This window comes from Pseudonaja textilis, chromosome Z (assembly GCF_049901715.1).
Source record: "Pseudonaja textilis isolate UNSWEBS1 chromosome Z, rPseTex1.2, whole genome shotgun sequence".
Taxonomy (NCBI): Eukaryota; Metazoa; Chordata; class Lepidosauria; order Squamata; family Elapidae; genus Pseudonaja; species Pseudonaja textilis.
In genome coordinates this window covers 129605710-129633442 of record NC_142008.1, presented here as the reverse complement: position 1 = coordinate 129633442, position 27733 = coordinate 129605710, and the positions used below count along the sequence as shown (strand labels likewise).

General features: G+C 41.4%; 2 protein-coding genes and 1 long non-coding RNA gene across 6 annotated transcripts in view; 2 read left to right on the top strand and 1 right to left on the bottom strand.

Moving 5' to 3' along the window:
- The first annotated feature begins 969 nt into the window (after positions 1-969).
- On the top strand, positions 970-15765 carry INO80E (INO80 complex subunit E). 2 transcript variants are annotated; one of them, XM_026711910.2, is made up of 7 exons: positions 970-1115; positions 3794-3864; positions 6192-6244; positions 9176-9251; positions 10529-10646; positions 14135-14263; positions 15380-15765. In XM_026711910.2, exons 1-7 carry the CDS (start codon positions 1026-1028, stop codon positions 15581-15583), a joined length of 741 nt encoding a protein of 246 aa, XP_026567695.1. In that variant the 5' UTR covers positions 970-1025; the 3' UTR covers positions 15584-15765. The 2 variants fall into 2 exon arrangements, with proteins under 2 accessions (XP_026567695.1, XP_026567696.1); XM_026711911.2 differs by lacking the exon at positions 14135-14263.
- Positions 10653-12770, top strand: LOC148124398 (uncharacterized). Its single transcript, XR_015740429.1, has 2 exons — positions 10653-10837; positions 11147-12770. It is a non-coding gene; the product is annotated as an uncharacterized LOC148124398 (long non-coding RNA).
- Positions 15631-27733, bottom strand: part of DOC2A (double C2 domain alpha) — a 34389-nt gene continuing 22286 nt past the window's right edge. Inside the window, exons 5-12 of one of the 3 annotated variants that reach the window (XR_015740427.1) lie at positions 23887-23996; positions 23644-23770; positions 22749-22808; positions 21302-21459; positions 20790-20871; positions 20590-20686; positions 19070-19508; positions 15631-16755 (exon numbers count right to left, since the gene is read on the bottom strand). Coding sequence is in view for 2 of the 3 variants with exons in the window: in XM_026711909.2 (XP_026567694.1) it covers positions 19369-19508; positions 20590-20686; positions 20790-20871; positions 21302-21459; positions 22749-22808; positions 23644-23770; positions 23887-23996 (774 nt within the window). In the remaining variant the exon portion in view is untranslated. Of the gene's footprint in view, positions 19509-20589; positions 20687-20789; positions 20872-21301; positions 21460-22748; positions 22809-23643; positions 23771-23886; positions 23997-27733 lie in introns of all 3 variants that reach the window. The other 2 variants (XM_026711909.2, XM_087918294.1) reach the window with 2 other exon arrangements.

Genomic DNA, 27733 nt, shown 5'->3' with positions numbered 1-27733 from the left:
GGCTGTGTCTGGGTGGGCATGGCCAACTCAATGTCACTCCTTGCCTGCCCACCTGAGCTACTTAGGGCTCCAACAAGAAGCAGTTGTTGGAGCTAAGCAGCCACCACGAGAAAGAGTTGGCAAAACAGCTGGCACAGTTCAAATTGGATCTGACTGAGAAGGAGGCTCAACAGAAGCACCTCACTAAGGACTACGAGCATAGGCTTTCCAGCAGAGGGAAGGCCTGCAGGAGTGCAAGGCCAGATACCGGCACCTGAAGGCTCAGCAGACTGAGATGGTCAGCCAGTTCCAGGCCATGATGCAGTCCCACTGGAACAAGGCCTTCCGGTTCTTTATCACCAGAGGCACTTCCCTCCAGCCTTCATCCAAAGCCCCTCACCAGGAGGCTGAAGAGACCCCAAGTCGGAAGTTCTGCCCACCTCCAACCTGCACAAAAAGACCCCAAACACTCTGCAGCAACACAAACATTCATTGCATGTATCTGGCCCAGGGGCCGTAGTTTGAGGACCCCTGATTTAGTGCAATATAAAAAATGCAAATAATTTTTCTGTGGACCACCAAATTTTTCTTGAGGACCACCAGTGGTCCATGGACCCCACAGTTGGTGACTGCTGTTCTATACTATTTATAGCGTTCTTCTAAGCTGGCTTTGTATTATATTGATTATATCTCCAAATTTCCATATGAATGCAAGATTGGTACATAACATTCCTCAACCTGGAATTATTACAGTAAGATTACAGTAATTTTTTATTACAGTAAGATTGCAGTAAATTAACTGAAACCAATAAGTGAAGCAAAGAGATGGGCAAAAGAATGCAGGCAATGTGGGTAGGATAAAAAATAAAGCAGGAACGCTGAAAAATTTCACCCCGACTCCTTGGTTCTTTTCCTCACAGTGCATGCTGGGAGATGTATTTCTGAGTTATCCACGTGCCCGCTTTCCAAAGCATGCCGGGAAATGTAGTTTTTCTACTCTAGCTTTGAATCGCGGTTCCTGTTCCACGTTACTTCCCTAGCTGGGCATGAACGGAGCGGGAGAGCCGGATCCGGGCGGCGGGGGCTACAAGAGGCGTTATAGAGCCTTAAAAAGGAGACTCAAATTCCTGATTTATGTAAGCGGCCGGGAATTTCGGGGGTGGGAGGGACTCGGTGCTGGCAGAAAGAAAGGGGTGGGTTGGAGGAGCAAATATTTTAGGGAGACCTGGGCATGGGGTGGGTGGGTAAGCATAACAAGGGGCGTTTTACAAGAAAGAATAAATGGTAAAAATCATATTGATCGCATGCCTCCCAGACATTTAAAGAGATTCTGATATTTGTGGATGTTGAGTAAATAGAGGTGTGATGACAAGTGAGATGAGGGTGATCAGAGAGACAAGACCTTCCAGATGAATATTATAAAATAATTATTACAGAAGGCTGTAAAGCGATATATAAGTCTAAGCACTATTGCTATTATTTTGCCCAGGGGTACATAAGAAGGCATATACATGTTTAACTGTGAATTTCTATGTTTCTCAATCTTGAAAACTTAAAGATGTGTGGATTTCAATTCCCAGAAGTCCCCAGACTTGCTAAGGTTAAGAAACACAGCTCCAGAAGCTCAGGTTTGAACTGACTTAGGTTGTTTTGGTGGGAGCAGAAATAATTTGCCCTTGCCTAATTCTGGGATGTGCTTTGGAGTTTGTGTCTCTCCATATAGCCCTATTAGTCAAATCCAAGTAACTTTAGCTTTTACAGATCAGCGTGTAACATACACATCTACAATTTGTGACTGACTACTTTGCTGACCATTCTGGTAAACTATTACTGTTTGCTCAAGCATCACATGTTAGGTGAACCCAGCAATTGTATTTTATTCATATCTTAAAAGTTGCTAAAGTTGAGAAACCCTGAGCTAACAGGCTACATAATTTGAGGAGACTGCAAGAAATGGGGGTTAGTCCCACAGGATGCCCATTTGGGTCCTAGACCCTGCTTTCCAAACCACAATAACTGGATTCACATGATATGCTAAGGCAACATTAAGCAAACATCGTTGTGCCATAAGAGCCTTGTCTGTCAAATTTGCAGTAGTATAAAAGGGATAATAATACCAATCTGCCTTGCAGATTGCTGGGATTACTTGCCCTCACAAAGCCCTAAAAATTTGGGAAGAATGTGTCCCCATACAACCAATTTGTGTTATCACATTAAAGAGCTGTTTTCTTAAAACAGCAATTCTGCCTATAGGGAAATAATTTACAAAACAATACTCTACTGTGAAAAGGTAACATGAATAATCATATTATATTGATGATGCAGGTAGTCCTCAATTTATGAGTGGTTGCTTAGTGACTGTTCAAAGTTAGGGACAGGCCTTCTCAAGGCTACTTAGAAAGTGATTCTGGTTTGTTGAGGGTTGTCACAGGAGAGCATATTAGGCACTAGGTAGTTGGCTCACATTTATGGCCATTTGCAGTACCCATGGTTATATGACTATTATTATGTTTTTGCCTGAACTGCATTTATTTCCAGTTTTTGGCAAGAAGTGGCCCACAACGAACAATGGATTTGCTTAATGACAGCTGCAAAAAAGCTACAAAAACAGGCTGGTCACCTGGTGACCTGCACTATGACTCAGAGTTGTAATGGGCAGGCTCCATTTTGGTTGTAAATGAAGGGCTACTTATAATAAACAAGGGAGTCAACTCAGGCAGGAATACAAAATCTGACCAAGAACTGAAACGTAAACAATTATCAATTTGCCGCTATTTGATGGCTCAGAAAAGCAGCAATTTTTGCCTTGCCTGTTTACATTATGTTTATGGAGGGGATCTACTCCCCAAAGAGGAAGAATGGAACCAGGGGTGGCGACTGACTGCGGTGATTCCTGGCACTCACTTAATCTTTCCAGATCCTAGAGACTCTGTGCATATGGACGAGTGAGATAGAAGATACCATTGGAATGCTGGTTGTATGTTAAACATTTATTGATCCCCATTACTTGATATGAGGGAATGTTGGAAGTAAATTGAATTTTCTCCTACAAACTTCTATCCATTTTGTGAACTAGTGAGTTGCTACTTTTGCAGTTAAGGCAGCAAGGTTGAAAGGGAATACAGGTCACAACCATAACTGAGCTGAAATTTCTGTTGCTAAGTAACACAGTTGTTAAATGTGTTTTGCCTCATTTTACATTCTTGCTTAGCACAGTTGTTAAGTGAATCTTTGCAGTTGTTATGTTAGTAACAAGGTTGTTAAGTGAATCAGGCTTCCCCATTGATTCTGCTTGTCAAAACATCACAAAAGAGGACCACATGACTCAGGGATGCTGCAACCATCGTAAATACGAGCCAGTTGCCTAGTGTCCGAATTTTGATCACGTGACCAGGGGATGCTGCAACAGTTGTAAATGTGAAACACAGTCATCAGTCACTTTTTTTCAGTGCAGTTGTAACTATGAATGGTCACTAAACAAATGGTTGAAAGCTGAGGACCATATGTTAGACTCTGCCTAACATGAATAATTATGTCATGTTTCTATTTCCTAGGAGACTGACAAGATGGGTTAATCTATATTTTCTTAATCATTTTAAAGTGTTATGTTACAAAGATTCAGATGGTATTTTAATGGTATTGTTTAGATTTTAGATTTAGATTTTAATGCCTGAAATATGTTCAGATTTTAATAATGTCTCCTTTTAAAGTACCTATGTATTGTTATTACTCTTAGAGTACTTAAAATGGTCTGGGGATTTATTTAATAAACTGTTTCCTTACTTATACTTAGCCTTTTTAAATAAATTCTCAGGAGCAAGAATGTTTCCAAGAAGAACTGAGAAAAGCACAAAGAAAACTCTTGAAAATTTCACGGGATAAAAGGTAAGCTGCTCTGATGAGGCGCGAGGATTCTTTCAGCACCCAAACGCCACTTTCTGGTTAGAAAGTGGCGTTTGGGTGCTGAAAGAATCCTCGCGCCTTAGTTTCATCGGGGGCGGCTTCAACAAAACTAAGGCACGAGGATTCTTTCAGCATGCATGGCAAGGCGAGCCGAGCGACTGTCGCGAAGCCGTCGCGAAGCCCATTGACACAGGTACAAAGGAGGAGCTGAAGGTGGCGGGGAGAAGCGGGGGACAGCTGGCTGGCCGGTCGCTCGCCTTGCCTTGCCATGTGTGCTGATGCTGGTACCGGGCCGCGGATGATTTTGTGATGGCAGTACCGGGCTGCAGATGATTTTGTGATGCCGGTACCAGGCCAAGGCACAAAAAAGGTTGGGGGCCATTGCAGTACAGGGATTTCCAACCTTCGCAACTTCATAACCCATGGACTTCAATCCCCAGAATTCTGCCTGTAACAGGTCTTAAAGTTGACAAGATTGGACTCCTCTGGCATAATATTAAAGCCACCAGACTAGAAGCGGGGAGGCTGGGAGTTCTAGTCCTGATTTAGGGTGCAAAGCCAGCTGGGTGACCTTGGGCTAGGCACTCAAGACGGCAGTGGAAAAGCACTTCTGAAAGATGCTACCAAAAACCCCCTGCATGGAGTGGTCCAGGTGGCCACCAGGAATCAAAACAGGCTTACAGATACTAAAAACAAAGCAACAACATCTCAGTTAAAGGGGCATCTCTTTGAGATATAAGCAGCCACCTAGTCTGGGGTTGGAAACAAAATGAGACAAAACCTTGTTAATATTTGCAACGGGGACTGTAAGGTCTTAGTAGCAAGCAAAGGACCTGAGGCCAGATTGGTCCATTACAGTATTACTGGACAGAGCTCAACTGCTTTCTCTGTTGAAAAGTGAATGGCTCTCAGGCTGTTGCAATGCCTGGATGGGGATAAAAGTGGATTTGAACCTTGCATCTGCCCTACAGAACAAGGGTCCCCAATGCCTGCAGATTGTACCAGACCATGGCATGCTAGAAAAGGCCGCACAAACAAGAGAAGCCCTAAACGTGGGATGCAGGTAGCACATGAAAACATCCCCCCTCAGATCTGCGGAAAAGTCTGTCCACTGAACCAGTCCCTGGTGCCCAAAAGATTGTGGGGTGCTGATATAGAGTATAACTTGAAATGTACAGATTGCAGTTGCTGGTTTTCTTCAGATTAATGGCTTTGCTAGTGCAGGTAATCCTCGATTTTTAACCATTTGTTTAACAACTGTCAACAATAGCACTGACTGTTATAATAGCACCGAAAAAGTGACGGGCAGCCGGTCTTCACGCTTATGACTAATGCAGCATCCCCAGGGTCACATTATCAAAATGGAGCTGCTTGGCAACTGGCACATATTTATGATGGTTGCAGCATCCCTGGGACACGTGACCATTATTTGTGACCTATCCAGCCTGCTTCTGACCAGCAAAGTCAGCGGAGGAAACTGGATTCACTTAAACCACCACACAATTCATTTCACAAGTTCGATGATTTGCTTAACAACGGTGATAAAACCATTGTAGAATCAATGCTTTGAATCATTTAACAACCGGCTTGTTTGCAATGGAAATTCTGGTCCCAGTTTTCGTTGTAAGTCAAGGATTCCCTGCGTCTGTCCACAACCTTTCTTTTTTCAAGAGCTGTGAAGCTCAGCCTATGAGCCACTAGAGGTAGTGCTTGACTTACAACAACAACTGAGCCCAACATTTCTGTTGTTCTAAGCAAGACATTTGTTAAGTGAGTTTTGACCCATTTTACGTCCTTTCTTGCCTCAGTTGTTAAGTGAATCACTGCAGTGGATAAGTTAGTAAAATGGTTGTTAAGTGAATCTGACTTCCCCATTGACTTTGCTTGTCAGAAGGTTGTAAAACGGGATCACAAGACCCCAGGGACATTGCAAAGGTCATAAGCACGAATCCGTTGCCAAGCGCCTGAATTTTGATCACAGGGGATGCTGCAATGGTTGTAACTATGCGGCAGTGGGGATGCTGAAATGGTCATAACTATGAAAAATGGCCACGTCACATTTTTCGGCGCCTTTGTAACTTTGAATGGTCACTAAACGAACTGTTCTAAGTCAAGAACTATCTTTATGTGCAGAGGTCTTTCTTTTGCCAAGGAATAATTGCAGCTCGATTCTGGATGCCTGCCCTGAAATAGAGGATGGGCCAGAAAAACGGCAAATCTTTGGAGCCAGCTTAAGGCCTCCGCCTCTTCCTAAGCATTAAGCCTCAGGTCTGAGCCACTGCTTTTTCCTACCTATTTCCTCTTTCTAGTTTCCTGCTTGATCGCCTGCTCCAGTACGAGAATGTGGATGAAGACTCCTCAGGTAAAGTGAGGCTCACAACCTCCCTTTGATGGTGCTGCAAGAAAGGGGAGGATTTCCCTTTCTTTCTTTATATAGGGGATTAATAATATTAATTTGGCTGTTGTGGATATAATGTCACCTATTCAGGCTGGAAGAGAATAAAATAATGACCTGGTAGGTTAAAGGATTTCACATCAAATGTATAAATCTGAACCAAATCTGATATCCTTATAATCATTTGTAGTTTATTTTTTAAAGATAAAAGTGGTCCATATTCCACTGGAATATGGACCTTTTACTTGCTGTTAAATATTATGGAATCAAAGCAGGGCAAATCCACAGTGGTAGATTTTTTTTTTATTCTGGCTGAAGATGGCATTGGTTAATAGTTACATATTGCAGAAAACATCCTTGAGTATAGGTAGACCTCGGCTTACAACAACAATTGAGCCCAAGATTTCTTCTGCTAAGCAAGACAGTCGTTAAGAGAGTTTTGCCTTGTTTTATGGTTTTTTTGACAGAGTTGTTAAGTGAGTCACTGCGGTGGTTGAGTTAATAACACGGTTGTTAAGTGAATCTGGCTTCCCAATTGACTTTGCTAGTCAGAAGGTCATAAAAAGGTGAACATGTGAATCCCAGGACACTGCAAACCGTCATAAATTTGAGACAGGGTTAAGTGTGAAAAGCGGTCTTAAATCACGTTTTTCATTGAACAGTCGCTAAATGAACCATTGTAAATTGAGGATTGCCTACGTAGCTATTATGTCTGCTTGGCTTTTAAAAATCATCTCAAGGTGGACTAGAGTCATTGGTTCAACAAGTAGTTGTGTTTCTAAAAATCATGCAAAGGTGTACAGGAAGTCCTTGCTTAAGAACACCAATTGTGATTAAAAACCCGGTCATAGCTGCAAATCAAAAAACCCCATATGATTGTACCGCTTACTGATAGCAGTTTTAGCAGTCCTGATTGCTGTTATTAAGTGAGGACCCTGCAGGTCATTAAGCAAGGACTCTGCTTTATGGGACTTCTTACCTCCTGCTGGCTTTCCCATTGACTTTGACTATGAGAAGCTGGCAGAGGAGGTTGCAAATCATGTGATTGTGGATGCCGCGATAGCGTAATTGTGAATTGGCTGCCAAGTGCCTGGATTGCAATCACATGACCACAGGCACATGCAACTTCTTGTAGATACATGGACCAGCCGCAACTAACTTCTAGTGCTGTTGTATGTTTCAAATGGTTGTTGAACAAGTCATGATTAAATGAGGACTAGCTGTACAAGCAGGCATACAAATAGATATCCCTGGTTGAGGTTTAATCCTGAGCCTTTCCCTAACCTGATCCCTTCCCTAAGTATGGATTACAACAGCATTTATCACCCTTAGCAACTTTAAGAGGACTTTCTGTTATGGGAGTTGAAGTCCACTCCTCTTAAAGTTGTTAAGATTGAGAAACCCTGGGCTACAACTTCTAAAATTCTTAGCCCTATTAGCTCGGGAAAACCAAATTCTAGCCTAACACTGAAGCTGCTATCTCTCTTCATGCAGAAGGAAATTTATTTATGTGCAGATACATGAACCACTTTGTTGTTAATTTTTCTGGGTTGTTTTCCCCTCCTTTGAGTTGGTGTGAGTGTTCCCTCTTTTCCAATTCTCCTACACATAGCATCTTTTTATATTGGTGCTTATAAAAATTAAAATTTAATTGCTATATTCCTTGAGGATCTGGCTGCTGATTACTTGTTAATATTTGATTCCTCCAGGACATGTTATTCTTAAGCACTTTTATTTCTCTATCATATTTTATATTTGGCTGACATTGGCTTTTTATTTTAATATCCAATTGCCGGGGGAGTTTTTAGCTGCCCAGTGAAGCCTCCCTATTATACTAATTTATCTACATTTTTCTTGCTGCTCATCCCCTTGCTGATTTTGACTAGATTGGATAAATGACCCATGACATTCTTTATTTGAAAGTTGTCTCTGTAAAGATGAATGGCTAGAAATTGAATGTTGATGTTATTTTGGAGACGTCTTCATTTTGTTGCAAATGGGTCTGTTGCGGTATCTCTGATAACCTCAGTTAGGAGAGCAAGCTTGCTGGCAAAAAGTGAAATATAAATAAATTGGATGAGTGACTTGTTCCAAAACATACTTTGACTGTTCAGAATTATGCAAATTAGAAGTGTAACTAAATGCAGATTTTGGTATCCGAGAATTCAGGCAGGGTCATGGTATACTTAGGATGGTGTATAGTTCAGTAAACATGGTTTATAGAAGTGTTTGCTTCACAGGATAGTTTGCAGGGCCAAGCTGAGAAAAAGTGGATTTCTATGCAAAGAGCTATATTTGGTGTCTGAAAAGGGAGTCAGTGCAATATAGTTAGTTCTCGACTTACAGCCATTCATTTAGTGAGCGTTCAAAGTTACAACAGCACTGAAAAATGTGACTTACAACTAGTCCTCGCTCTTAAAACTGGGGCAGCATTCCCTGTGGCCACCTGATCAAAATCGGGTTGCTTGGCATCTGGCATGTATGCACAATAGTTGCAGTGTCCTGGGGTCATGTGATCACCATTTATGAGCTTCCCAGCTGGCATCCAGCAAGCAAAGCCAGATTTACTTAAAGACCGCATGATTCATTTAACAACAGCAGTGATTTTCTTAACAACTGTGACAAAAATCATAAAATTGGGTGCATCGCATTTGCTTAACAATGGAAATTCTAGCCTCGGTTGTGATCATAAATCAAGAACTACCTGTATTTTGACATTGAATCCAGAAAATTTGAAAGTTCCTTTCTCAGGCATGAAAATCGCTGGGGAGCCCAACCTGGATGACTAACATCACCAGGAAATGACGCAAATGCACATGGCAGCATTTTGCGAAGTCTCTGGCACTCTCTGGCAGAAGGAGGTAGAATGACTGTCTGATTTTATTTTTCCGAAATCAGATTCGGAAGCAACAGCCTCCTCAGACAACAGTGATGGAGAGATGCCGAAAGGGACGGAGCCTCAGTCCCTCAAGAGGTGAGTACGGGGTGGGCTTCAGGATAGATGCAAAAATAGAAGATGATAAAATGGCTACTTGAGGCTAAAGGAGCTGCTTTCTTTAGCAGAGAAAAGAGGTAGAATTCTTGAATATTTTCAACAGTGACTTTCATTAAACAATCTTCTAGTGGTAGGTGAAAGAGATGGTCTTGTGAGACCAGATTAGGCCTGCAGACTGGGCTTAGCGACTAGAGTTGGCTGGGGGATTCTGGGAATTGAAGTCTGCCCATCTTCAAGTTGCCAAAGTTGAGAAAAACTGGGCTAGATAAGATAACCTTTATTGTCACTTTTCTGTACATACATTGGCATGCATTAAAATGAAATTCTGATGCTCACTCTCAAAAGAAGAATCCATATCCATATCCATCCATATCTATCTATCTATCTATCTATCTATCTATCTATCTATCTATCTATCTATCTATCTATCTATCTCCATATACTGTGTATCTCCAGATTACACACACACACACACACACACACACACACACACATAAATAAATCATGGTCCATTTTGAATATATTAGCAGAAAAAAGAGTCTTGAAAGTTCACAAGGTTAATACCATATGGAATAAAGCTGTGACTAAATCTAGATGTTCTGTTTCGGGTACCATGAAGCCAGAAGGTAACAAAATCCGTCATGGAGAGGACGTGTAGCATCCTGACAATACCGCAGGCCCTGATCAAGCAGCGCTTATATGCTATATTCCGGATAGAAAAAGCGAGCTTCCAATAGTCTTTTCTGCTGTCCTCACCACTCTCTGTATGACCATCCTGTCTGAAAACAGTAATACTTCCAAACCAAACAGTAATACAGTACAAAAGTTTGCTTTCAGTTGTCCCTCTATAGAAAGTGATAAGGACAGGAGAAGGAAGATGTGTTCTTCTCATACAATGCAGGTGCTGTTGTGCCTGCTTCAACATTGTCTCACTGAATGAGTGACCAAGCTAACCTGCTTGTCAGCTACACACCCCAAAACTTAGTACTACTAACCACCTCCACAGTTGAACCATTAAAACACAGAGCTGTATGACTGTGCCTGCCTTTTCTGAAGATGTTCTCCATTGTAGCTGCATGGCTTAGCACAGTCATGAGCTAAATTCCTTCATAATTCAAGGGGCCTTTTGTGCCTGTTGTCTTATTGAAAGAATACCTTTTAGCCCAATGGATCGTTCCCACGTACTCAAGACAGGTTGTTTCAATGGAGCACATTTTTGGCTGCTGTTCATCCATGGCATCTCTTTCTGCTCACAGAAAACACAGCCCCCAGCTTGGCAGTGCCTCATCACCATCTTCCTCAGGTCTTTCTCTGCAGCCAACATCTGGTTTTGGACTTCCAGCTTCAGGGACATCATCGCCCTACTTAGCCTCAGTGAGTAATCCTGCCTCCATGTGGGTAATAAGGCTGAGGAGATAATTGTCCAAAATGGACTCCGAAGCTGGGAAAAGACTTAACAGAGACTAAGGGTTCCCCAGCCTGATTTCCTTCAGCTGGGTCGGATCAGATCTCTTCTTGCTTCGACTCTGCTGGTTTGAAGCGTTGCAAGTTGTAATCTATTACAGGTAGTCCTCAACTTACAACCAAAATTAAGCCCCAAATTTCCATTGCTAAGTGACACCAAAGTTCTGTCACTAAGCAAGACAGTTGTTAAGTGAGTTTTGCCCCCTTTTATAATCTTTCTAGCCACAGTTGTTAAATGATTTGTTACAATTGTTAAGGTAGTAATAGTTGTTAATGGGGAATCTGCCTTCTCCATTGATGTTGCTTGTCATAAGGTCGCAAAAGGTGATCATATCGCCCTGGGACACCACAACCGTCAAAAATACACACCATTTTCTAAGCGTCTAAATTTTGATCACATGACCATGGAGAGGTTGCAGTGGTCATCAGTATGAAAAAAGTAATCAGTCACTTTTTTTCGGAATGGTAAGTCGAGGACTACCTGTAAAGAAACTAAGTCAAAAAAAACCCCCTTGATTTTCAGTGAACTTTGGACAAACTTTCAACCAGATTACCTGAGGAATAAGAGAATATAGCCTGAAATCAGATAGCAAGGAGAATTCTAAGCCATTATTTACCTCAGTTTTCCTAGACTCAAATTTGAAATAAAGGGTTTTCTGTGTGTGCAATGCTCTTAGCATGGTTGTGTTGGAGTGGGACTGCTGAGTTTGCTAAGAAAAAAAAAAACCCAACCCCAATACTACACACCTAATAGTCCTGCTCCATATGTCCCCAAAGGGCACCTTAGTATCAAGATTTACTGAATGCTTGAGTTTGCCCAGTGTAATTCCTTCCCTTAGTTATTTCATTAATTCATGTTTTGATTTGCACAAATCATTGAAATGGAAAAACTCCCAAGTGGGTTGAGTTCACAAATAGCACTCTAAGCCAGAAGCCCACTTCCCACAACCAAGATTAGCATGTTTTTACAACTGCGGGTGCTGGGACTCTACTAGTTTTACTTGTTCGGCTAACCCAACTAATATTTATATCACAAGGCTTTGGCTTCATCCCATTTTTTTCCTTTTTAGCTTGGTTTCCATGTCACTTCCATTTCACCTTATTATTTCCAAGCGCTTAGTGCTGAACATAGGCATAAAAATTAGGCCTCCATTTATCTTAGTCAATGATAATTGGATGCCTGGAAGAACATAGCACATGATTCTAATATGTTTTGAAATAAATTGCTTTTTAAAAAACGCCTAAATGAAGAGCTGTAAGTTGTTTCTGCATCTCTGGTTCCCTTCCCAAGCATTGGAAAGATTTAAATTTTGCACTTTTTTGGACTGAGGGGATTTCATGTTTCTGTTGTCCCAGATCATCTGAAGGCTGCAGGGAGACAATGGGGAGAATGACACAATGATGCATTTTCTCACACAAAAGACCCTGAGATGCGTTGCAGTGTTTCAACCCTACTTTTACCCGGTTTTTCAAATTTGGCAACTCCTTGCTGTGTCTCAAATGCAATTCTTCCATTGTAGGTCAGCCTGAGTTAGATCAAGACCAATATTTGTTTGTATTTTTACACACTGGGCCAAAATATGATTTACTCAAGTATAGAACTTCGTGATAATTTTGTTTCATCCTAGCCCAAAGGAATAGATTAAAAAACTCTTTGGACTTTCTTTAACTCTCTGCACTTGATCAAATGTGTGCAACAAAGGCTTTGATGGATTTACGATGCTAATATTTGATTAGGCCTGGATCTCTTCCAAGGATCAATTTCGAATTAGCTCCTTTACCTTCTTTAACCAAATTAAATTCCTTAACTGTAGAAGGGCGTTTAATCTCCCTGGTACGATTGAAAGTCCATCCTAAGTGAATACAAGGAAATCTCGTTTAAATTAAAAGTTTGCCCATGCATGAAAGAGGTCTTTGAAGCCATGAAATATGTCTATTGATATTCCCTATTTTATGCTGATACATCTTCAGGTCGATAACCCCACATCTCAATAATTTTTCCGGTCATTCTGACTGGTTGTATTTACTTTTTTTTTTACTTTCAAATCCATGTAATTCTGCTAGGTTAAGTGTGGCAGATAAATCCAGTTAATTTTATAATCTGCGCTGACCCCTATTCATGTAACCTGTTTCACTGTATTTACTATGAGTTTTATTATGTATTGGTCATTGACTGAGATTGAGTGAATTCATTATCTTGACTAGGGATCTGGAAACCCTGGGTGGCCCATGTAATACAAATTGGATGAAAACATGTAGAGAACGATAGTCTGTGTTAATCTGTCTTTCGGGATATATTTGTGGATGTATAACGTCTCAGAAAAAAAGATGACTCTGGAGAACTATTTCCACAAGTGGTTAAAAAGAGGGCACCAAAGAATCCAAGCATTTGGAAGGGTTTCCATACCGTTGAGGGAAAAAAATAATTAAGAAACCAGATTTGAGGTTTGTTTGGAATTTATTTATTTATTATTTTCCAAGTCTGGAACACTGTTAAAAAGAGAAGATATGATACTTAAAATGAGTGTAATAATCTAAACAAAGAAAACTTCGAATAACTATATAAGGAATATAAAAATTAAAACACAGAAGGAATGCAAAACACTTAATGTGACATTATATAGCATCTGAGGCCCAGAAAGTAGTGTTTTGAATAACTTTTATAATTGGCTGGCAATAAATCATCCATTGTACATGAATGATCCATCAAGATTGTGACATATCAATAAACGTTTAGGATTCTGTAATTCCCCATATTTGCATTTGAGGTTGATCAAATTATGCATGGTTCTGAGAGGCAACCTTTTTTTCTAGGAGCTGGGTGATTTCCTTGCCCGATACAAATTTCAGGACATTCAGGATAGGTCCCATTGTCCTTTTCCTGTAATTTATGTATGGAATTTTTTGCTAAAATGTGCTGTTAAAATAGATGGCTTTGAAACAAACCATTCCTTTCTTCGACCAACCTCCTCCTTGCAGGGATTGTGCCACAGAAAAGCCATAGGATTCCAGATTCAGGGCTAGTGCGGAAAATTGGGAGAAATTGGGATACTCTGGAAGGATCCAGTTGGGCTGTGAAGGAGGAAAAAAGATGGATTTTTGCAACTTGGCGCCATCCAAATGTTATCATGCTCCTCATCTTCACCAACACCCATGTTGGCTGGTTGTGGAGAGAACGTTGGCCATCTGAAGGGGCCCAGTTGGACTGCCACTAAATCGGTCCATTACTGGTGTGAAGACAATATCTTAGCTTTTCCTAGCTAGATGTCCTCCAGATGGGTTCGGATCACAGTTTAATACAACCCTCCTCAACCGGGGAGAATCACCTGATCAACATTCATATTTTGATTTTTTTTTTTATTCCATCTCTTCCCTCTTGCCATCCCTTTTCCACCCAGCTGAATTCACCCACTTATGCTCCCTTCCCCTCTGACTACTTGGCACTGGGGCCCGAACCTGTTGCCCCCCAGCCTGACAGCAACGCCACTCGCTCTGCCCGGCGGCCAGCAAGGCCCCACATGCTCAAGGTACCTCAAAGAAGGTGGTTGGGGTGGATGGAGACGAGGGCTGCCTCTATGGGCGGGGGTGAGATGAATGTGCAAGGTCAGATGTGTTTCAGCTGACAAACAAACACTGAAAAACTTTTATTTCTTAGGGAAGTTGCCCTGATTGAGCGGAGCGAATAAGCTATGATAAAAGAAACGAGATGCATCTATGCTTCAAACTTCAAGTTAACTTTGAACCCTTATGCTGTCATGGCTTGAGGCTTCTATGAAACATTATGTGAATAATACTACACGCCTACAGCAGATATTCACTCATCCAGACTTGCCTTTGATTCGCGTGCTTTGGGCTGCAGTCATAAAAATTTTCTAAATGAAAGCAGAGATGTGATTGGGTTTCAGGGGTTTATAAGACATTCAGCATTATGTTGTGAGAAAAAAATCTTATCGATTTATGGAGGTTTTTTTTTTTTTTACCGTGCCTTGCATCTTCACGACTGGGCTCACAAATACTGGGATACGTTTGTGTAATACGGTACATTAAACCTGCATTAAGTGGCCCATAGAGAAAAGTAAGGCAAGGAACTCATTGCGAAGCCAGGAGCTGTAGAGGTGTTGCTAGTAGTAACGTGGTCATTCAGATTACTGGGCACACAACTGTTCCGCCTCATGGGGGAAATTTCAGGGGCATATGACCCTAAGGCACCCATGTTACCCCTTAAGTCCATAGCTGTTGAAAAATGGTGGGGGCATTGTTGGCGCTGCGTATTTTTGGGGTGCTCTTGAGGGACATGGTGGATCTCATGTGGTTTGTGGGTTGTGAATGGCTCAACCCTATGTTTAAACCAGAAGTCGTCAAAGTTGGCACCTTTAAGACTTTAAGCATAGTGGCTGGGGAATTCTGGGAGTTGAAGTCCACAAGTGTTAAAGGTGCTACGTTTGCAGACTTCTGACTTAAGACATATAAAACCATGCTTAACAAATGTCAGTGGTTGGATTTGGACAAAGAACCAAAGCATCATCATGGGTCAGGGTGTGAAAAGGCAGATCTCCATGAAAGAAGGCGAGGAGGAAAAAAGAAGAAAAAGCCACAAGATCCAACATCTGCCTCAGTTTCTCTCTCTCTCTTCTCGTCTGCAGCTCCCGCTGCCCCCAGCCTCCCACTCAGACTGTTCCTCCGTCGTGGTGGGGTTACCTTTTCCTTCACCCAGAGGGACTCCCAAGCTGCCACCCCCTACAATCCTCAGCACGGTGCCCCACCAGATGTTCAGTGATGCAGGAGAGGGAAGCGGCGAAGACCCCCTGGATGGTGACGATGAGCTGGTCATTGACATCCCTGAGTGACGGTGGCAAAGCAGGCGCGTAAATTTGAAAGGACACAGGCCTCTCAGTTGTGTGTGAGGGGGATGGTTCCCCTCCCTTTTATTATTTCTTTGTTTACAGACTCAGGAGGGGGGAAAAACATGCAAAACAGTCAATAAAGGGGATTTTGTTTTTGTATTAAAAGCATCCGGTTGCAATTTTCACCCTCTGTGTTCCTTTCCTTTGCTGAAATCCTTGGGCTACTAACAGTTTGGCGAGACGTTCCCTGACCCTGTTGTGTGACTTGCCGTCATTTTACACACTGGTAAAGAAAAAAATCTGCTTGAAATATAATTAACATCCGTTGACGAGGTAGAGCAAAATTTCTCTTTTGCTGCAAAAGAAAACAAAGTTCTCAAGAATTCAAGGGATTCTTTAAAAAAAAAAAGTGCTTCAGATCTACAGGCGGTCCTCGACTTAACAACCATTTGTTTAGTGACCATTCAAAAATTACAAGGGCATTGGGGAAAAAAATGACTTACAACTGGTCCTTGCACTTAAAACCATCACAGTCACATGATCAGAATTTGGGCACTTGGCAACTGGCAGGTATTTATGACAGTTTGTGTCCCAGAGTCAGGTGACCACTGTTTGCAATTTTCTTGGTTGGCTTCTGACAAGCAATAGGGAAGCTAGATTCACTTAACAACTATACGATTCACTTAATGACTACAGTGATTTGCTTTAACTCCTGCAATGAAAAAGGTAAACCTACTTAACAACTACGTCACTTAATGACAGATGTTCTGGGTCCAACTGTGGTTGTAAATTGAGGACCACCCATAGTCCAGGTGGGAAGAGAGAGCAATAACCAGGAGTTTTTCTACTGCACGTGTAAAATTGTTCATCTATGACTTCTCCTCGCCCAACTTAAGTGCAGTTTAACCCTCAAAATGCTTGTGACAGTTCTAACTGAGCTGAAAACATCCCATGTTTTGTAATTGCATTTTTAATTTATTTTACCAGATGGTTTCTCCACAAGTTGCTACTCGTTGCAGTGCTTCATTATTTTTACTACAGAATTTTTTTTTTTTAGTGCTGGTGGGAATACAATAAGAAAGAGTCCTCTAATAAAAATTGTAAAGAAAAAAAAAAGAAGAATCTTTTATCAGTTGAAAGAAGAGAATATTTCTCAGGCCACATGGGTGAATCAGCTGTAAGAGAAATGAAAGCACTCACTTTACTTGGCTGTGAAACAATTGTGTATAAACACAGATGGAAGACACTACCTCTCTTTCAGCGTTGATTCACATCTTACAAAGCAAACAGATCTGTCACTTGAGGACGGAGTGTCTCTTGCTGAACAGCTAGGCTGTTCAGAGAGGAAGTGAGTGGTTTTAATTGAGGGGGTCCAAGATATTTTGGTCCCTTGGGAAGAAAACTCAACTGGTAATTCTCCCCCACCCTCCTGCTCACATAGTGATTAAAATAAGAATAAGCTAAATGGTAATTTCTGCATTTAACGTTGATTTCTGCTTTTAATCACCAGCTTGGTTGCCTGTGATAGATCTGTTCAAGCTATTCAGGCTAAAAGGAAGGCAGAACTAGCCCCGTACATGTGTCAGGCCCCTCAACTCTTGCTAACTTTTAACAAACCCCTTCCCCAAACCAGGTTAGGAGTGTCCAGAGCCTGTTCTGTAAACATATGATGGCTAACCTGGTTGTGTTTACATTCTAAACGAGGAACATCTAAAAAGGCACAATTGCAAGCAATTCCAGAAAAGCAGCAGATATTGAGAAAACCAGGTGGCTGCGCAGAAAATAACATTGAAGAGGTTGCTGAACATTTTGGGGAGAAACACAGAATTACGGAAAGAAGAACGGTAGGTAGTCCAGAAATGTAAGTGAATCATAGAGATTATATTAGGGGAAGGAGAGAAAAATAGTAGGGATGCCACTTGATTGGTTAAAAAAATACCTTCCCAATCCCATTGGTCCGAAGCAAAGTTAGAGAAAACCGCTTTAAGTAGCATGAGTCCCATTCAAAATTGATACAGAGGGTGAGAACATTTCTAGCTTGATTCAGTGGATTGGATGAATTGCCCATTAAGGTATATTGACAAGTGTTCTCTGAACTTTTGAGAAAACATGGGGTGTGATTGTGGTATTAGGAGAAGAGATCCATAGGAGGGAAAAAAGGAATACCCCCCCCACCCCCCACCCCGGTTTTCTAGAACAATATCAGGAACTCACTAAAACATAGTAATAGAGTCTCTAGGCCTCCTGAGAAGCGGCACATTGAAAACAGCATGTCAAATTTGAGACTGATTCACATTAACCTTAATTATTTTCCTAGTTCACTACCTTAATGGCACTTGGGAATTTGGTGATTGGTCCCCTATTGTGTTTAGATTGGCAAGCATGTTCAGTGTGTGTGAGCTCCCACTGTTTGGTGCATTCAGGACTGGAAAACTTTAAAAAATCTCCTGTAAAACACAGACATGAGATATGATGCTGCCAATTTATTATTGGCAATGATATAATGATAAAATCCTTAATAAGCTTGCAAGTCTTAATAGAACTGCAAGTTTTATAGTTAAGCCACCTGAATGGTGCAATTAAAACTCAATGGAAAACTGCCCTGAAACTATGAAGATGAAATTCAAAGAGATTAATGCAAATAATTTGCTATAAAACAAAAATGGAAAAAAAAAAGATTTACAAGAAGGAGACTCATGGTACAAATCAAAGCGAGAAGTATCTGTTATCGATTGCCGGTTAAACCCGAGGCAGCACCTTAATGGGGGTGTTAGAAAAGGTAATGTGAATTTCAGATGTGTTGGTAGACTTATACTTCACCCAAAATTGTGGTTCTTTATTCTGGTGTTCCTCCGTGTGCTATTCTAAAGCTCTGTCTCTACTCTCCTTTCAGACTTGACATTTTTGGTTTTCCCCTCCCCAGCTTTCAATGTGCCCAGAATCTTTTCAGATTCGAATAGCTTGCCAATGTGAAGGAAAAAGCAGAGCATTGAACTTAAAGCAAATAAAGAGGACCATATTGTTTGCCTGACCCTCTTAGAAGCAATAGGATGGACGGGGTGAAAGCTTGACACAAATAAAAAAGAATGCATAGCTTGAGCCAGCATGCATTTGAAGATAGCAACTTAATTAGAAGAACTGAGCCATATGGAAAATCAATGCAGATGCTTATTTTTTTATGGTGCAGAAATACCTACAGTTAATTGCTACTGACATTTCTAAGTTAAGAGGAAGCAAGAGCCCATGGGGAAAAAAAGAAAAGAAAAAAATATTAATATCGGGGACTTTAAAATGAAATTACTTCATCCTTTTGACCGGTTGGTTTGTTCCTTTTGAAAGGTTAAAAAAATAGGGTTTTGCAGCCAGCAATAATTTGTATAAAAGTAGAAGCATTTCACAACCACTCTTAGGTTACAAGGTGAGAGAAAAGAGCTGGGGAGGGGGGGAAGAAAAAGACCGGAAGGGCAGAGGGATTATTTTTGATTTTACCCATCTGATGCTCGCTTGGGACACGTAGCAATTCCAATGGCTGCCCGTCGGATGCTTCCTGCGCTTCTCGGCTTTCCAGCCCTTCTTCCCCCAATCCCTCACGTGTGGCCTTCCGTCTACAGTAAGTGCCTCCCTAGAGCATAGCATAAATGGTCCCCCACGACAAGTAGTTTTGAAACGTGCAAACGTCCTCGTGCAAAAGAGGGGCCTTTGGGTGCTGGGCCCCTCTGGTTGGTTTTTTTTTTTTTTTGGCAGGCAGGCAAGATAGAAGGGTGTAGTTCTGTGGGATCACGAGGGCTTCAAGGGCCAAAGGTGGAGGATTCTGGGAGCTCGTTGGTGAGAGTGTGCCAATGTTCCAGGCGGCAGTCAGAGGTCTGGAGGCATGAGAGCCAGTGTTGCCGGCACTCCCCACTGGCCCCTAATCCCAGGGTCACTCCACCTGCAATGAGACAAGAGGTTCTTGCAGTTTCTGAGCTGCTGGTTATGGAGTTGCCTTTTTGCTAGACCTGTCATCAGGCAGATCTCAGGGATACCGCAGCCCGCCCCACTACCCCTGCAATAAATTAAAAATATTTCTATAGAATGGAGGAGGCTATGAAGTTTGGAAATCCCAGCCTCAAATTCTCCTGAGATATTCTGGATATTCTTTTTTTTTTTTTAATTTTGTGAGTCTGCAAATGCAGTCCCTGTTGGTTCTCCTGTTGGCTGATGAAACATCCAGTAGAAAGGAATATTTGTAGCTCAAGCTGGAGTTGTGGAATTCTTGGTGACCTGCGAGCTTGGTTGTTTGCTTGCAGTTGTGTTGTTTCACAACTAGGCAACATCATTGGATGAAGTTTTGCCCAAGTAGGTAACATCATCTGATGTTTGTAAATGAAATGGCTGCAAGCAAAGAGCCAAACTCAGGGAGCACCAAGAAAAGGCTCCACTGAAAAGATATCACTTCTGTGACATTCTCTAGCCTTACTATCAGTGTAACTGTTAGGACTTTTCTTTCAGCATCTTAAGAAGAATTCTGAGAACTTTCTGAATGAGCAAGAGACTCCTGGCTATCCCTATAGACCAGGGGTCTCCAAACTCAGCAACTTTAAGACTTGTGGACTTCAACTCCCAGAATTCCCCAGCCAGCTGAGGAATTCTGGGAATTCAAGTTCACAAGTCTTAAAGTTGCCAAGGTTGGAGACCTGTGCTACAGACCAATAAAGAGAATATCCGTAGATCAGGTTTGAAATGAGGAGTCCTTGGTACTCTCTGAGCTTAGTTGTTTTCTTGCAGATGTTTCATTACCCAGACTAGGTAACATTATCAGTACTACCCATCATCAGGTAACATCACTGATGTTATCTAGTTTGGATAATGAAACGTCTGTAAGAAAACAACCAAGCTCAGGAGAGAACCAAGGACCCCTCATATCCTTGTAGAATTAAATCCCAGGCTTTCAATCCAGATTAACACACCCAGCATCTGCTAGATTACACAACCCTTCCCTAAAACTAGATTATCCTCTTCCATCTTCTCACCAATGAAGTCATTTGATTTCCCAATATCGTAATCCCAAACGGTGATTTCCAAGGATTTATGACCAAGATCTGACTGTTCAATCTCATAGAAAAAGTCCTGCAATGGGGCAGATAAGTATTAAAAGTTAGGAATGTATAGGATCAGACCCCCCTCATTCCCCCCAATCACATAGTGCCTTTCTTGGCTGTTCTTCATTTACCTCGTTGAACTCAGGGTTGAGAGTTTTCTTTTTAACCGTTGTTTTATGCTTTGATTTTTTCTCTTCATCTGGCTTCAGGTAGCTGCCGGAAGAGAGAAGAAGAGGGAACGGGAGAGTGGGAGATTAAGCCCGTACATAAAAACAGTTGCCCTTCTCAGGAAAACAACCAGCGGTGCTAAAGTGCCACCATAAAAACTCAACAAGAAGTCATAAATCCAAAGCACCGGGAGAAAATGCAAAATGACTACAGCAAATGGGTCATCTTCGAACATTAATTCCAGAGTTATTAAAGCGAGTCTAAAAGCTTTCCCAAATGGGAACATTACACATGGTCTCTTGATCGACTGAAGGCTAAAGAAAAGAGCCTCACGGGAGAGACTAAATTACATCTTTTCCTTCCCTCCCCCAAACTCTATAGACTTCTTCCCATTTCCCCAACCATCCTTAAGCACGGTTGATCTTAACCAAGGATTAGAACCCCTCTCTTCCCTTCGTTTGTGCGCATTTCTCACGTTTTTACATAAGGGTCCGAGTAGCCGCATACATCCATAGCAGCTAAGTGGGCGCAGCGGAGAATAGACACCAGTAATCCATGACGTTCGGAGATGTATGTGAGGGCGAGCAGGATGCGACCCCTTTCTTCCAGGGCCCAGCCAGCTGGGGGTTCCAACTATGCAGTGGGGGAAAGGAAAGGCTATTGAATGCTTTTGCGTCAAGTGCCCACCCTTAGGCCTTCCCAAACAAACTTTTGCAACTGGGTTCACAAGCATCTTTTCTTTTTTTTAACCATGCCTTGCTGAATAAACCACAATGGCCTAGCTTTGCATAAAGTGCTAGCTAGGTCACAATCCATGTTTATTAAGCACCACAACTGAGTTCACAAACCAAGTAAAGCATTGTATGGATTACTGCAGGGGTCCTATAGGCACCATGACCTCCACGAATGGCAAAACATAAACTCTACCAATAACTACCTTTAATTTGTTATGGTTCTTTTCATTTTAAAAATGATAATTTGGACAGTGTCTGCTCTCTTAAACATGGCTTGTTGACCCTTGGCTTAGCTGGTTGTGTGAACTAGGCCTTAGTTAGGCCTTGGATATTTTGAGACCCAGGTGAAACGTTTAGAAGGCCTTGCATTCAGCCTTGGGCTTTTGAATTCCTTGAGCCCAGGGCAGCCTTCCCCATTTTAGCGTCTTCCAGCTGCTCTGAACTACATGTCAGGGTGAGGTATGGTTAAGGACTTGGACTAAGAGCAGGGAGGCCCAGGTTCTACCTCAGCTATAGAAGCTCAGTAGGTGACCCCAAGGTACCCCAAAGGTTTATTGGAGGGCATTCAGCATACACCCTTTGAACTCCTGAACGAAAATAGGTGGGAGGAACATCTAAGGAATATTTCAGCCAGCAGAGTCAACAGTGATGCTAGCTGGGAACTGTAGTTCCCCCATAGCTGGAAGGCATCAGATTTGGAAAACTGGACATGGGATGTCATCTCAAGGGTGGGCTTTCTTTTGCCAATTCCTGCTACAAAGATAATCCCTTCCTAACCTCTCTCTGGCCTACTGCCCTTGTCAGGAACAGCCATAAACCAGCCCTCAATCTAGCTTCATGTCGGGGGAAGGCCTGCTAGGGAAAGAGGTTGGGAGGGGAAATTGGGGAGAGCCATCACATCGAGTACTTGAGTGATTGGAGGACCTGGGAGGAACTCTTGAGCAAGTGACAAGCTCAGATCACTTGCACGGATGAGCTTTGTTTCTTTGCCAATTGGCAAGGGAAGGAGAAGGGGAAGAAACAGAGGGGTGGCTTTGTTTGGGGTCTGCTCCAGCCCTGCTCCTCAGCAGGTAGGTTCCCTCAACAGCCTTTGGCAGAGAGTAGGTGGTCCATCCCTGACTAACCTTCTGCTGAGGAATTTCAGGTGCCGTCTTTGGGGCGGGAGTAAGATGGGAGAAAAACTCTCACCTCTCTCAGATAGCAGGAGATTCCACGCAGGGCGGCAGTCATGGAAGAAGGGGATGCCAGCTGTTGTGATAGGAGAGAATTTAGCGAACTTATAAACAAGGGCCCCAGCAAAGCCAAGGGGTGTAAAAGGCCCCTTGGAGAAGTGAGGGAGAATGGGAGAAACTGATGAAGAAATCTAATGATAGGCCCATTAGAACTGATGCGTATTTTGTGCATGTGGCTCTTGATGGTGGTGGAAAAATTAATCTACGTTAATTTGCCCCTAGGAAAACTGAATTCTATGAATGGCATTGAGTCTATAATGCAGATTTCCCTGCTCTGATATGGAATGATGGTTTGCAGGACAACACATCCGGCTATGGTAGGGAGCTGTAAGTGGCTTGGGTTGCTTGCCTATTTTTCTTTAGCCATTGGCAAGGGTTGAGGAAATTTGTCTCCCAAAGACTAACATTTAATTATTTAAATGTTTAATTAATGATTAATCATTTCTCTCACCCACCAGTTGTTGTTTTTTTAACTTTAAACCAGGCACAGCTATTCATTTATGAAATAAATTGGCTCATAGATTGCTCTGTGTCTCTTCTAGCCTTTGCATTGTTCTACTAGGAATATTTGATCATTCCAACTGGTGAAAAGGTAGAAATAGTTGTGAAATGCAAGTAAAAGTAAGATATTTGGGTTTGGGGGGGCAGGCGGGTGGGTGGGCAGGGGGAAATCTCACACAAATTCTAGAGAAAGGCAGGATCTTAAGAGGGAGGGTGGCACACAGCCAAAGTGACCAGCAAAGAAGAGTAACTAAAGGTGTCTCTGGACTTCTAAGCCTCACTAGTGAATCAAATGCAGATAATTACCGAGTCATCGCAGGCTATACAACCTTCTTTGACTTAGCTCTCACCGGTTGCTGCCGTTCTAAGCACAGGTTGAAGTGTCTCTTTTGGCCAGGGTGCAAGCGTCTTAGTGGCACTCGCGTCTCGCCAATGAACTCGTTGTGGGTCAGCTTATCCTCATCGCAGACAGTGATTCTGGGAGGCAGAAACAAGAAAGGAAGAAGGGAGAATCACGTGGAGGGAAGACAGCACAGGAGGGGAAGGGAGGCGCGGCAGGAGACCTGAAGCAAGAAGGGTGGGTTTTATCTCACCGCAGGGTCTTCCGAGCAATGTCTTCTGCGGTTATCCCATTGTAGATGAGGGCCTCGTTCCACACAGGATTGAGAGTGTTGTGCTGAGTGCGTGTCTTCAGTTTGTTGGCCTGAACAGAAAAAAGGAATTGAAAAGGAAGAACAGAACAGTTGAGAAATGCTGTAGATAGTCCTCAACTTATGACCATAATTGAGCCCAAAATTTCTGTTGCTAAGTGAGACAGTTGTTAAGTGAGTTTTGCCCCAGTTTACAACCTTTCTTGCCACAGTTGTTAAGTGAATCACTGCATTTGTTAAGTTAATAACCTGGTCCTTGAGTGAATCTGGCTATTGACTTTCCTTGTCAGAAGATTGCAAAAGGTGATCATGTGACCTCGGGGTGCTGCAATCGTCATAAATATGAATCACTTGCCAAGCACTTGAATTTTAATCACATGACCATGGGGATGCTACAACAGTCTGCAACAGTCATAAGTGTGAACTTTTTTCAGTGCCATTGTAACGTTGAACTGTCACTAAATGGTTGTAAGTTGTAAATTGAGGATTACTTGTACAGGAAAGCCTGCAGCTGGATCTGTTCCCTGCTCTGAGTGCTGGAAAACAGTGTCACAGGATATAAATGGATTTGCAATGTTTCCCCGTCTTCATCAGAGGTAGCATTCAGCAGGTTCTGACCAGTTCTGGAGAACCAGTAGCGAAAATTTTGAGTAGTTTGGAGAACTGGCTAATCCCACCTTTGACTGGAGATTTTACAGTATCCTTCCCCTGCCACGCCCACCAAGCCACGCCCACAGAACTGATCGTAAAATTTTTTTGAATCTCACCATTGGTCTTCATCCTGTTAAACTGTTAAGTTCAGGTAGTCCTTGACTTACAACCAGCACGTCACAATCATAGGTTGTGACAGTCAAAAACTGTGACGATCCAATTTTACGAACTTTTTTGTGGTGGTTGGTAAGTGAATGTGGCAGTCATGAAGTGGCTTTTGTAGTTAAACTAACACTGCAGCTTTTAAGCAATCCAATAGCTCACTTTGGACACAGTTTTGCCAAAAAAGAAAAGTTGGTGCTGGTTTTCAGCAAAACCATCACAAAAATGATCGAGTGATGCCACAAACGGCTGATAAGTGTAGCTGAATGCTGAGCTCCCTCATGTTTTTTTTTTTAAACAAATTTTATTCAATTTTTCACATAAAAACAAAAAGCTCTTTTTAGTGGACAACATATTTCCGGGTCATCACTTTTACATACAAATATGACAATAGTTATACATTCATATATGCATACTTAATTCTATTATTACCTTTTTCATTTCAAACTTTCCGAAAGGAGAGAAACAAGCAAATTAATCCTAGTTTCTTACATTAATCTCAATCGAAACATCTTTTCATTCCATTTCAATTATTTCAAATATAATCCTTTATTATTTGTTTTAAAAATAAAAGTAACAATATATGTTTGCCTAATAAAAAAAAGTTACCAATGTCTCTCCTTCCTTTTAATAGTCTGTATTAGTTTATTAATTTAAATAGTTCTTTAATCTGTCATATTTTCTTTCCATCACACATTCTTTCTATAGATTCTAGGTTAATACAAGTTTTAACACAAAAGAAAAAGAACAAGTATAGGTTTCCCGCCTTTTACTGCTTTGAGTGTGACACCTCAGTGGTTAAAATATACCTTTATTCCCACATCTTAATTTCCAATTATTTTTAAGTAGTTACAATAATAATCATTGCATCTTTTCATTTGGATTCCACAACATATTTCCCCCCCTTAATTTTATTTCTAATTTCAAAAGAAGTAAAAGGGAAAAAATTGGCTATTCAATTTCTGGTCACTGATATTAACCTCATTTTTAAACATCTTCACATCCATTTCAATTATTACAATTTCTTCAATAAACCTTAACTTTTCTTTTGAGAATAAAAATAAAGATATATATTCATCTAATAAAAGTTATTAGTATCTATCCATCCTTTAATAATCTATATTACCCTATTTTCTAAGTATTTTTTTTAATTGCAAATATATTCTTGTTACCCCTTGTCACCCTGCAGAATCCCCTTTTTAATTCATCAACCATTATCTCTGAAAAAACGACTTCTTTTCATCATTTTACTATTTACATAGTTCTTTATTTCATGCACCTGTTTCTTACTGCCTCTCCTCCCCCTCTTTTTCCCATATCTTTTCTCATTCCGGTTTATATCCCTCTCTTTCTTGAGATCTTCCTTTCCCCTTTTCTGCTGGATCTTTCTACCTCTCCTAATTTCACAGGTATTCCCCTTTTTGATTACCTTCTTAAATCTCAACTTTTTAGCCTTCCTTCTTTCCCCTCACCTTTGTAGTGTTCTTTGTGTTAATTGTCTATTTAAGATGGCTTCTCCTTGAATCGACTCCTCCTCCTCCTCTAAAGTTCTTTCTTCTTGTTCTTCAATTGCCATTTCCATTTCTTCTAACACAGAGCAAAAATAATTCGCCTCTTTCCTGTAGTAATTCTCTCATATTTTTAAGTTCTATTTTTAATTCGCGAAGAAATATCATCATTACACACTCTTATATTTTATAATTGTTGAAGTCCACAAAAAACACTTTTACTCTCCTTCTTTCTTCTTCCAGTTTTCTAAAGTTCTCAGTTGTTCCAGCCCAGGGTCTATACCAAAAACGTCAATCAATCCTACAATCAGTCTTTCCTTGCTTCTTTCTTTATTCTGTGTCAGCTTTCTAAGATTCTTACTTTGTTTCAATATTTCTTTAACATTAGATCAACACAAGTTCATATAGAAACAGGATGCTTTCCCTTTTGTCTGAGTTCAAATTTTTGCCAGAAGATGGCACTCTCCGTTATACAAAATCCTCACCTTTTTCCCCTATTTTTTTATTTAGGATTTTTCAAACCTCAATATTCCAGCACAATCCAGTCTCCAATTTGTAAATTTTATTATTATTATTTTTTGACAATCTTAAGTCCAGCTTTATTTTATGCCTGTTTATTGCTGAAATATTTTAATCCAATTTAATTAAGTCTTTAGTTCTGGCTTCTTCCTTTCCCTGTTCGAAGCCCCGCTTAGCTGTCAAAATTATTATTATTTTTTTTCCTGTCCCTATGTATTTCCGCCGTTCACTTTTCTTTTCTTAAAAGTTCAATGTTACCTGAATCCCGAGGTACTTTTTGTTTAGTTGTTTCACCCAATTGTCCTGGTTCAGATGTTATCCACCTCTTTCTTCCCTCCTGCACACGTCTTAGTCCAGCTGAGTCGTCCTCTTCGGGGTGGCCATTTTAGACCATCGCTTCAGTTGTCTTTGGGGGGAAAAGACCAAGCCCAGGAAGGGAGATGCAGCTCCCCTCAACCTGGCTTGTGGCTTCCCCTTACTCCACCGCCCCTCCAAGGCAGCTTCAGCACCTAATCGCAATGATCGGAGCTCTCCAGTGAAAGAGCACGGACTATAGCCACAGACAGTCACGATCTACGGTCCATCAGTGAGGAGGGCTCAATCCGGAAGTCCCTGAGCTCCCTCATGTTATGTGCTCCTTTCAGAAATATTTCCTTACCAAATTCCTTACCAGACTCTTGACTGGCAGAGCTTCTAATGTACTAGGAAAATTACTAAAAATTCAGGGAGAAATTCATAAATAAATCTACTGTAAGGACAGTACTTTTTGTCACCTGTGGTAAACATGTGACAAGGCAAAAAAAAATTAGGTACAGGTCTAATTTAGAAAACAATTTTTTTTGGACTTACTCTGGAAACTGGAACTTTTTTTTCTAGGATTCCATTTTTTAGTCCTCAGCTTATGACCACAATTGAGCCCAAAATGTATGTTAAGTGAGAATTTGTTAAGT